Source organism: Poecilia latipinna, unplaced genomic scaffold (genome assembly GCF_001443285.1).
Source record: "Poecilia latipinna isolate Pla-1442-1.1 unplaced genomic scaffold, P_latipinna-1.0 Scaffold220, whole genome shotgun sequence".
NCBI classification, from domain to species: Eukaryota; Metazoa; Chordata; class Actinopteri; order Cyprinodontiformes; family Poeciliidae; genus Poecilia; species Poecilia latipinna.
The window spans coordinates 179,588-191,203 of NW_015112836.1; the positions used below are offsets into that span (position 1 = coordinate 179,588).

The 11,616-nt window shown below is 43.5% G+C and overlaps 1 protein-coding gene across 1 annotated transcript in view; it reads left to right on the plus strand.

Moving 5' to 3' along the window:
- tspoap1 (TSPO associated protein 1) overlaps positions 1 to 10,627 on the plus strand; it is a 71,095-nt gene extending 60,468 nt beyond the window's left edge. Inside the window, exons 26-34 of the mRNA XM_015031837.1 lie at positions 543 to 642; positions 3,222 to 3,358; positions 4,042 to 4,210; positions 4,995 to 5,063; positions 6,606 to 6,653; positions 7,944 to 8,062; positions 8,152 to 8,223; positions 8,759 to 8,884; positions 9,424 to 10,627. Of these exons, the coding sequence (XP_014887323.1) occupies positions 543 to 642; positions 3,222 to 3,358; positions 4,042 to 4,210; positions 4,995 to 5,063; positions 6,606 to 6,653; positions 7,944 to 8,062; positions 8,152 to 8,223; positions 8,759 to 8,884; positions 9,424 to 9,738 (1,155 nt within the window). The 3' untranslated portion in view covers positions 9,739 to 10,627. The remainder of the gene's footprint in view (positions 1 to 542; positions 643 to 3,221; positions 3,359 to 4,041; positions 4,211 to 4,994; positions 5,064 to 6,605; positions 6,654 to 7,943; positions 8,063 to 8,151; positions 8,224 to 8,758; positions 8,885 to 9,423) is intronic.
- Positions 10,628 to 11,616: the final 989 nt, after the last annotated feature.

An 11,616-nucleotide genomic window follows, 5' to 3' on the forward strand; every position in this document is an offset into this window, starting at 1 on the left:
TATGAGCAGGAAGGTAACACGATTTGTTCACATTGTTTCAGTATCATGAATATTTATTATTCCTAATGGCTCAATGGCTTTTTGATCATTGAAATAAAGGTAGGCTTCTCTTTTATACGTTAAACAACATTATTGGATTGTTGGATTTTTATGTTAAATTATCGTTTTGTTCTGGGATCAGTCAGGTGTGAGAGAAATTTGAATACATAAAAATTAAATTTTAATATAGCAATATTAAAATATATAGCAAAGTTATTAATAATGTTGCAAGGCATTTTAATAAATGCAGTAAATGATATCATGCAGCAGCGAATTGAAACTGTCTGTTTGGTTCATTTTTATCGTTTTTATCTCCAAAGTGCGGTGCTGGAAAAGTTTGAAAACGGACCTTGAAAACGCTTGAAAAGTGCTTGAATGTTATTGTGAGAAAAGCGTACGAACCCTGTACCAGTAACCAACCCAGTGCTGACTTAAAACAAAAGGCAGGTTTGTGTGTTGAATTTTACTTCCTTATATTTGTTTTTTTTTTCTGTTTTGAACAGGAGCCCGGTCAGATCCCTCCAGCTGTGGCGGGCCCATCCAGAGGTGGCCAGGCAGAGCTCTCTTCTAGACCGATGAGCTCGCAGGCCAGGCAGCACAAAGGTCGGCAGCTCCTCCCTCCTTCCTGGGTTTGGTGGAAGTGTATGGAGAGATCCTGACATGCTAGTGGTTTCAGCTGGCAAGCCTCCCCCTCTCTCACATGAAGGTTGTCGGATTAGTACCTTGTGCATTAAGGGAGGGCCACGAGGAGGGAGGGTGGTGTTACGGAGAAGAAGGTGCTGTGGAGATTGCTAAGCTGAGAACCAGCTTAAGCCAAAGTGGCTTGTCATGACAGGAGGAAGTGACAGACATTAAAATAGTAACCTCGATTAACCAGCAAAGAAGCTGCCTGTATTAGAGATGTGCAACACCCCTCCTCTGCCCTCCACTCCTTTTCCCCTCCACCGCATTTTCTTCACTCTCTGCTCAATCAGTCTGAAACCTGACCCTTTTCTGGTTCACGTTTATGTCACACATGTACAGATAGAGGAAGGCAGCAGACTGAAGTTCTGTCCTTGTAGCTCAGAGATCAGTAAAGGATGTGAAAGTGTGCGAGTAAGTCTGCTCGTGATTTTTGCCTCAGTAATGAGACGGGTTCAGCTTAAAGCTCTGCAGAATTTCTCTTTCACCGCCACGCTGATGTCTTGCGCTCTGTTTTATACTCGGTACACTCAGCGTTGCTAAAATAAGCAGCTTTTTTTGCATCATCTGTGGCGTCTTGAGCAACAAGCGCTCGTCTGCAGATGTGTTTTTCATTTTACAGTGCAGGCCACAGTGTGAATAATTGACTTTTGGTTTGGGTCGAACACCGTTTGCTCCGATGAGCGGCTGCAGATCAGGAACAAGTGCACGTTTGTCGAAAGGCTCACACAGCTTAGGATCAGTGGTTTAGCTTGATTACCTTTTTTAAGGACAAGTGCTGGGCCAAGTTGGCTCATAGCAGCGCCGCAGTTAGCCGGTGGGGGAGGTGCACAAACGCTCAGTGAAGCTAAGCAATGTTAATGTGCATCTCAATAACATAGAATATCATCAATAATGCATTATGTATTAATTTGTTACACATTTACTCTAACTAGGGTCAAGATTTTGATTAATTTACGCAGAATTTATTGCATTTGAAATGTTGACACAAACGGGGTGTTTTCTCACCCAATGATTCAGTAGACTGGTTCGCTTTCACACTGCAGCATCTCAAGCGACCCAAACACTGTGACAAACCTGTTCCCCCTCCTGGCCTGTGGTGGCGCTGCAACAAGAACCACTGAAGGAAACGACTTAAAAGCCTGTGAAGAAGACGCGAGCATAACTTCCTTCTTTACGAAATGTAAACCAAAATGTAGTGGTGTGAGATTTTACCAGCTGTAGGATTTCTCTGTTTTTTTCCCCTGGTGCGTTTGTTTTGGTTGTAGTTACCCAGAATGCCCTGCGCTGTAGTTAACTTCCTGCTTTCTTGAGTGGCCTCCAGTCCGTTTGCATCCACATATTCATTCAAACCGCACCAGAGTTCACCTCAACCGAACTGAGACGTAAGTTTGCAGAGAGACTAGAGTTCGCTTCTCCGGTCGGCGTCAGAGTTTGATGCATTCACACTTTTCCAAACGAACCGAACTTCCAGGGAATCAAACTAGAGTTTGACTGAAATGGACTAAACAGGGCAACAGCACAGGCATCACCATTGTTAATGTCAGCGTCCACAGTCCATATTTCTAGTGAATTATTTGATCAAAGAAGTTCCATTAGTCATCAGGAGTTCCTGAAACACGTTTGTGTTCAGTCTGACGGCTGAATAACCTAAATGGAAAACAATAAATATCTCTGTTGTTGAACTCATCTGTCAACAACAGAGATATTTGTCGTATATTTTGCTGGTAAATTATTTGTTTAATAATTTAGCAAAAAGAATGGGGGTTTGAATTTAAAATGTTGCTTATTTTGTCCTTCCTGTCCTTGAATTTAGATGTGATTAATTGCGATTAATCCGACCCTGTGGTCAGCTTGAATAACTCTGCAGCGTCAGTACAGCATATCCCGCTGAAGAAACTATGGTTTGGCTCCTTAGAGTGGGCTGCTGCTGAATTGTGCAGATCCTGAACATGAATGCAGCTTCTTTGCTCTGCTATCCTGCTGTTTATGTCTCTTTGGGTTTTCAACACTGCTCTTGAATCTGCTGATGTTTGTGTAAAAAAACCTTCCTTTATTCAAGTCAGCAGTCAGATGCAAATGATTGAAATATATGAGTCTGTAAATTTCGCTGAAGGAATTTTCACTTTATATTTATAGACTTATGTGTTTAGATGCACCTTTCATATAAGCTTTGAAATGTTTGTATGGTTGCATTATGGATCCTGCACAAAATTATTTGCATTTTATAAACCACACAGGGTTTTCCGAAGTGCGAGTTTAAAATAACCCAACCTAGACTCAGGAGAATCCATCACAAGTGCAAGTATCACAGCATCTGCTAATATGTCGGAGCAAATGAGGGTGGAACACAACATGTTAGCAGATATGTCTATGTTTGACTGAAGGGAGGTACAGCAGTGAATTGAAGCCGACTTTAGTTGTGGATCATATTTTTAATGTAGGTAATTTTTAATTTAGCCCGTTTCAGGACATGTGTCGTGATGACTGTGTCCCTGCAGGTGAACCTCCAAAGATAAAAGGAGACGGCGGCGTACGCATCTTTGTGGCACTTTTTCCATATGATCCCGTCACCATGTCTCCCAATCCTGATGCTGCAGAGGAGGAGCTGCCCTTTAGCGAAGGACAGATCATCAAAGTAAGTGTGCAGCTTCCTCAGTCCCTCCTGAACTTTTAAAGGGGCGGTATTATGTAAGATTGACTTTTTTTGAGCTTTACTTTGTGTTATAATGTCGTTCTCTCATCAAAGACATACCTGAAGTGTTACTCTGAGTGTTACTCTGATTCTTTCGTTCATGTTTGAGAAATCCTTTAATCTCCTTGGCAACCATTCAGCTGCGCAAGATACCTTGGTCCATCTAGCATCACCTTTGATACGCAGCACCTCCTCTCAGCTGCAGTTTCCAAGCTTCTAGTCTGAAGTAGCTCCCCCTCCCAGCTCCTTCAGACTAGCCAGGAGCATTTAGCAAACACCTGTCCGAACTGCACTTCTGCTGTTCTGATTATACGAGCTACTTCTCAGTGCGTCGCCGGATAAAACGTTGTTAAAGGGTTAGTAGAGGAGCGACTTTGTAATGACTTCTCGAAGGCGGCGTTTCAGAAAGAGCAAGAGTTTCTTAAAGAGACAGATACCCAATTTCAAGGCGTCAAATTCTGAAGTCATATTTGACACAGCATTTCTATAACAACCGAAGGTAACATAGTTACTTAATTTTGCTATATAATGGCTCTATGCACCTCCAAAACATATTATACACCCACTTTAAATAAAGTCCGATGTAGAAAGTGGCAGCAGATCTTCTGTCTCTCTCTTCATCCAAGGTTTACGGAGAGAAAGACGCGGACGGGTTTTACCGGGGGGAGTCAGGTGGCCGTCTGGGCTATGTCCCGTGTAACATGGTGTCTGAGATCCAGGTGGAGGACGAGGAGACCCAGCAGCAGCTGCTGCAGCAGGGCTTCCTGTCCACGGCTGCCTCCATGGAGAAGATCGGTATGTGACAACGTGCTCAAGTCCCGCTTCATGACTGCTGCTTTGTAATGTGTCGACTGTACTGATGTTCCATAAAGTCACTGCTTTCCATGTTTGAAGTGGTAAGTGAAAAAACGGCTGCTCAGAAGACAGGACAAAAAAAAATAAAAAAAAATCTGGCGCCATGTTTTATTTTTAAAAAATAGATTTTAGCAAATGGAATATTCTCTTACGGTATCATAATTTGAATTCATAAAAGAAAATGAAAATCACATATTTTTCACGATGGAGGAACAGCGAAGCTCCATGTAGTCTGTGGCCTTCTGCCTCACCCAGAGCCACAAGGAGACTTCATTATATCAACTGAAGTAACTGAACACAAAATCTATGTTCTCTGTTACAGAGAAGGAAATCCTAACCCCATTTGTGTGTTTTTTTTTTTTTAAGTACCGGGGTTTTTTTCTGCAGGCATGTGAAGAGTAAAATGAGTCAGTGTTTGTCTGTGGTGAATGGTGGAAAGAAAACCAGCACAAATCAAACTAACACTTTGCTTCTGTTTCCTGCTTTCTACCCAGAGCCGTACTTGCAGATGATTTTTTTTTTAAAACCTTTTCACTTCCACTCGTTCTCACTGCTGTGTGTTCTGCTGCTTGTCACCGTCTACGTGGCTCTTCGCTGGCTTTTCATCGTCAGCTTTTGTCTGGGCTGCTCTTTTAAAACATCTGTGTGTTTCCTGTTATTTTGTTTGTTTGTTTTTTTAATTTCATTTCTTTTATTTGTTTCTGGCCTCTAAAACTTCATTAAGGCACTCGCACATATGCACAGCTTCCGCGTCGCCCTGTTCCACCGCCGAAACCGAGACGATCCAAGAAAGGTGTGTCTCGCTGCAGATTGCGGCTTCCACCTCTCCTTTCTTCTTCTCTCTGGTTTGCTTCTTTCTGTCTTCTTCACATTTGTCTCGTTTCCTTCAGTTGCTGATTATCGCTCAGCCGCTGCAAGGGATTTAAAATAAAAATAAAAAATAAAGCTAAAATGGCCATAAAATCAAGCATCATTCCCAACATTTAGGACATATATTATTACACTCAGCACCTAGAGTTCCACTGTTTTGGTTGCTGATTTATTTTCTCAGTTGTGTAATATGACTGTCACAGGATGTCACATGGTGTTGCTGATTAACCAATAAGCCCCCAGAACATTTCAGTCTGCTGTAAATCAATTTCATTATCACTGATTGAAACGTTTGTGCCGTCTGATCTCCACCAGTAACTTCGTGTCAACCCACTCTCATGTCTTTTGTGGCCAGCTTCACACAGACAACGTAGCGCAACTCGATTCCATCGCGGCGTCTGCACGCTCTGGCTGTCTTGTCACAGCCGAATCAAACTTCTGTGTCTGTCGGGATTTTATGTGCCGGACCGACACAAAGCAGTCGCTCACTATGAGCATGGAGGTGGCAGCATCATGATGTGGAGATGATGTGGTTCATTTGTTCAGATTAGAACATGTCAGCAGCAAGGCACTTCAAAGTTCTTTACATCATGCAGCAACAAATAAATAAACATTAATTTGTCAAATTCCTTAATCAAGATAATCAGAAACTACACATCAAATATATAGATCAATTATCTAGTTAATATAAATCAAAAGCAAACTTAAACAGTTGGGTTTTAAAGGAACTCAGTGTTTCAGCAGCCTCACTGTTTTCTGGAAGTTTATTCCAGATTTGTGCTGCACAGAAGCTGAATGCTGCTTCTCCGTGTTTGGTTCTGGCAATCCAGACCAGAACCAGAAGACCTGAGTGGTCTGAATGGTTGCTACGGCAGCAGCAGATCTTTAATGTGTTTCGGGTACTAAACCGTTCAGTGATTTATAAACTGTCAGCAGTGTTTTAAAGGCTGTTCTCTGAGCTGCAGTGATGGACCAAATGGGATAGTCAAAGTCCAGACATAAATCCCATAGAGAATCCGTGGTGAGGCCTGCTGCTGCCTCCACTCCATCCAAACAGAGAGAACTTGAACTACTTTGAAGGAAGAATGTGGGGGGGAAGCAGTGCTGATGGAGAAAAAAACCCAAAGACCTGCAGCTGTAAATCCTGTGAAATTCACTCAGAGCATCTGAGTGAATTCTTTCCACAATTTTCAGATATTTGTTAAAGAATATGAAAACCATCCTTAAGTATCCTTTTACTCCCACTTTGCAGTTTTTGCACCTTTTAGTGTCAGTCTGTCGCATAACAATCCATGACTGAACCAGAATGCGAGTTAACGTGACCAAAGCCAAGCATTTGGCTGCTTGTGTCCTTTAACTCTCTGTGTGAAGCTGGTCTGACTTCAAACAGAATCTCACTCAGTCCCTCAAAATGACTGCGCAAGTGTTGCTTATGTTTTCTCCCCCTCACCTCATGTCTCCCCAGTGGAGTCTGCGGCGCTCTGGAAGGAGAGCATAGACTCCTCCAGTCAAGGTTTGTCGTCAGCTCCGGCGTGCCTGCATGATGAGACGGCGTTTCCGTGTGCGCTGCATGCTTTACCTGCAGTTTTTGTTTTGTTTTCCACATTTTCTGCTTAGTATAATGTCACTACTTTAGCAGCTTAAAACACTAAGCTCAGATTTGCCTGTTTTTATTATAGGTTGCCTGATTGTGACGTTCAGAAAATGCAAAGCATGTTTTGCAAACGGCAGTTTTCAGCTGCTGAAAGCAAGTTTAGCAGTAAGACGATCAACTGGGGCTGCAGGGAGAAGCCGTTAGTAGCAGGTTTTGAATGAAAGCCTGGGTTTTTTTTCTGCTTGGAGTTTGCCTCCAAGCAGAAGGCAAACTCAAAATGTAAAACTTTTTAAGCATTCTTAAAAAGTTTTAAATTCATAAATCTGAAATCAAGGCCTTGGAATTTCTTATATTTATTAAAGAAAATGTAAGTTAATCACGACTTTAATTTTGTCGTGGCTACATAGGTTTTTTTTCTAAAGAGACTTTCTTTTGTAAAAGAAAGTTTGAGTTGTGTGAAGACATCGTCGCTCACTGGATTCTGTGTCTCTGTGGGGGGTTAAGTCTGCTAATACTTGCTAGCTAACTAGGTCTCTTGCTTCAGTCATGGGTAAATATGTCAGCAGTTGGCTGGATGAAGTTCGCCTCTGAGTCGACTCTGTTGCCAACCCAGACGATGCTACATGCGTTCTGTGCAACGCAGCTTGGCCCTATGGGAGATGTGAGAAGTCCAAAGCTGCTGCCAAGAGATGCAGAAGATCACAGAAATTTCACTTAACTTTTCATGAAGTTCTCAAAATGGTATTAAAGTGTCTTAAATTTGAGTTGGTGAAACCTGCAGAAACCTTGGTAAAGACTGGTGACCTGAGCAGGGTTTTACTGCACCTCCCACCCAATGACCTCTGCCCTCCACAAACCTGCAACGACGGGCGCGGATGAACGGCCAACTGGGTCTTAATGTCAACTAATTCTTCGTGTATCTTCTTTTCATTTCCCAGTTCAGGTGGCATGCTTAAATCTGCATCCGTTTCTGCTTGTGTCCATATTCATGTTCGATTTGACTTCACAGTAGAAGTAGAAAATTCTAACACCCATTACTAATTTCTTATTTCTTCCTGCTGTGAATTGTGCAGTGGAGTGAATTTTCCTCAGCGTAGCATGATGACGCTGAGAGTCCGACGTGAACAAACAAGAGCTGTGTGTTTGCGGGGCTGACAGACATTCTGATTCCCTTCGATAACGGCTCTGATTGAACCGTGTGGCCCACAGATCCCAGCCACAGCGCTGCTCCGGGAGCCGCAGCAGGGAAACCGGCCTCCGGGGCTCGAAGGATGGTCGCCATCTTTGACTACGATCCGCGAGAGAGCTCCCCCAACACCGACATAGAGGTTCGACCTGCGCGTGAGCAGCTGCTTCCCACGCCGCGCGTCTAAGACATTCAGTAACGGCGAACCCTCTGTGTCAAACTTCTGTTCAGGCTGAGCTGACTTTCAGCGCAGGAGACATCATACACGTGTTTGGTGACATGGACGAAGACGGGTTCTTCTACGTAAGTTTCGAAACTCCGAACTTTGGGAGGCGTCTCTATGTTGTTGACTTTAGCTCCTCTAGAGCCCTTTGGCATTAAAAGAAAATGCCAAAGGAAGGAAGTTGTACAACAGCCAGGAGGATTGTGTAAGCATTTGCGCAAAAGAAAATGTGCAGTAGTTCCGCTCTAGCTGTAATATTTATAAATAAGACAATTTTATAGTTAAATTAACTTATAGTTAGTCTGTGGAGTTACTTTATGGAATCAAATAAGATGAATTTACATGTATGAGGTCAAAAAACAGCATCAGGTTGCAGTCGTCATGGGAACATTTCTGTGCGTGTCAGTCAGAGACGCTGCAGCTCATGGATAATTTTGTAATAATAGCAGAGAAGGAAAAGCGTCAGAAATATTTGGGTTATTGGTAATTAATATTGTCTTTGTAGTTAGAATCGTTAAAATCACCATTGAATGGTTCCCTGACGTCACGTAGCCTTGTCATAAAAAAGACTGCCGTCTGACTTTTTGAGAGAACCCAAATCATCGACTCTTTCAGGGAGAGCTGAACGGACACAGAGGCTTGGTGCCCTCCAACTTCCTGCAAGCCTTCCCAGAAGAACCTCCTCCTCCTCCAGAACCGATCAGTGTCCAACCGGCACCAGAACCCAGGAAAGAATTACAGGTACCTCAGTCCATCTGTACATTAGTAAAGATTTCGTTTTTATTGCCCACCTTTTCAAATCAGTAGCATGAAAAATCGCCGTCTCCTATTTTCGCTGTGGAAGCGCATGATTACTCTTTTTTTGTTTTCTGGCTCTGTCTGATTTTTGCCTGTTGCATCTCCTCTCTGTCCTGCATGGCCTCTTGCAGAAGCAAAAACGATCTGTACACTTTGAGACTTGATCGTAAGTGTCTTCAGTTGGTCCTCTGTAGTTCCTCACATCCTCCACCAACACATCTTACCCCACCGGGATAAATAAAGTGTCGCCCTCTCTACAATTATCTCTCTCATCTTTCTCTCATCTTTCTCTATATTTACCTCGCTACTTGCCATCTATCTATTTCTGTCTCTCTCTACATCTGTATCTATCTATGTTTATCTATCCTTGCCCTGTTGTTCCTTTTACAGTCTTCCTTCTAAACCTTACTCCCTCCAGAAGTATAGTACAAACCGTAAGAATATACACCTCATCATCTAAAGCTTGGCTTTATCCCTGCTAGGATACTTGCGCCTCCTCTTCAGAGCCGCGAGATTCGGTCCCCTCCACACCAGAAGAGGCTTTGCGTCCCCCAGCCCTCGAACCTTCGACCCCGAACAGGATGGAGCCGTCAGACCTGCAGCCGCAGCTGGAAGCCGCCGCGAGTCCGACCCCCGACCCGACCCCTGCTCCCGATCCGGCTGCGGCGGAGGTCCACTCCTCTCCTCCGGACACCCCGGCTCCCTCGGCGTCGGCCGTGCAGGCCAAGAAGAAGAAAGGCTTTTTCTCCAAAGGCAAGAAACTGTTGAAGAAGCTGGGATCCAGCAAGAAAGAATGAGACTCGGAACACTCGTATCACGCTTAAAGCACTTTTCTCCGCCTGTACTGTTACGGCTCATGTGGTAATCAATGCTGTTCGCAACTAACTGATGCGTTAACCGTCAGTAATCAAACTTTTGCCTTAGACCAGCGAGAAAACATTAGAGGACTCGGCAACGCAGAATACCCGCTTGCAGCATGTACCCGTGCATGTCGAGCTGAGCAAACTTCGCAGATATTTATTCTGAATTCTTGCGCTTCATCGACTTGTCGCAGTTAAACGATGCAGCAATAACGTACCAACACGCAAGACTGGTTTAGACCTATTTAATGCCGAGCAGTGTCGATTAGAGGACCAGACGTCACCCAGACGGCCTGGTCGACGTTAGCTTTAGCGCTCGTCTGCTGGTGCCACCTTATTTATCTGAAGCCGACAGAAAGAAGCAGCAAGTTTGCTCTTTTTTTCCCTGTTCCGGCTGTTTTAAAAATGCACTATCCATCCTGATGGGGTGGAGTTATATTATCTCTGTTCTCCCTCTATGTTACTTTGTACAAAATGGTATTTATTTGTAGTAGTTAGCACTGCGCGTGAAGCTAACCGGTGAGCTCAGAGCCGTCATAGGCAGCAGGGCTCTTGAATGAATGTGAAAGCATGTCACCGTTTCATTGGTTTCCCTAGAATCGACGTGTTTGTAGCCAACATGGGGATTATTGGGTCAACGTGGCCGACCCCCACAGGATTAAATAGTTATTTAGTTTCAGTTGGAGCTAGGTTCATCATCAGCCTCTAGTTTCTGTCTATGTGAGCGCAGGTGCAGATGTAGGCGTATATTCAGGCCCTGCAGGTATAAAAAGTCTTAAATGAATTCAGCTTTTATTGCAGTGGCACATTCTCTCACGCACACACAAAAAAAAAAAGGAAATCCAAGTTTTAATTTGAGTACTTTACCTCTGTGTCGCCCGTATGTTCTCACCTGATTTTTAAATAAAATCTCAAAATGTTTATGATGCCCGAGCTTCTGGTAGCTCATCAGACTCTGCATGCGTTTGTGACGGTGGGACATTCACAAAAAAACAACCAGTTGGTATTTTCTCAATTTAAAACTTTTCATTGTGAGGCCACTGCAATAAAATATATATAATTTTTCTTTTTAGACAAAGAGAGAGAGAGAGAGGGGCATTTGCTTGTGTGTCTATGAATGAAATCCACAGCAGAGATGCCTTTCTCTCTCATACACACACAAAAAAAAATCCTGATGTTTAGGGTGTGTTAGAGAGAACGAGGCAGATCTGCAGCATCTGTTTCATGCATCTGGTGATTATTACTACAAACTAACATTCAGTTAGCACTAAAATCTCCAGTGTTCTTTAAATGAGCTGAGAGAAGGTAATAGAAACACTTTTAGAGAAAGATGAACCGAGTTCTCTCTACTGTCACAGTGTAACAGACGCGGAGGAAACCAGAGCTACTACTGACGCTTCCTACCTTCGATCCTCTAATGCACACCGACTCGTCTGTCATCCTATTTGCTTAGCATCTCACTTTTACACATTACCCACACTGTCGTTACTTTGTTACAGTTTAACTCTCCTCCAAAGGACAGACTGTCATTTGAAGGGACAGCGAGCCGTCTGTCAGACGTTAGCGGTTCATTCTGATTTGAATGTAGCATGCTTTATTTCTTTTTTCTTAAATGTTAGCTAGCAGGAGCATCACTTCCTGGATCTGCACTGAAGCAGAGCGTTTGCACCGAAGGCTTGTGGTGTTGCTGTACTGTGATAGACTCCGCACCTCCGTCACCTGCAGCTTGCAGTGTTTCAACGTAAATGTCGATGATTAGCATATGCAGTGTGGTTAGCAATGCTGACTAGCTTGACTTTAGCAATACATAATGCC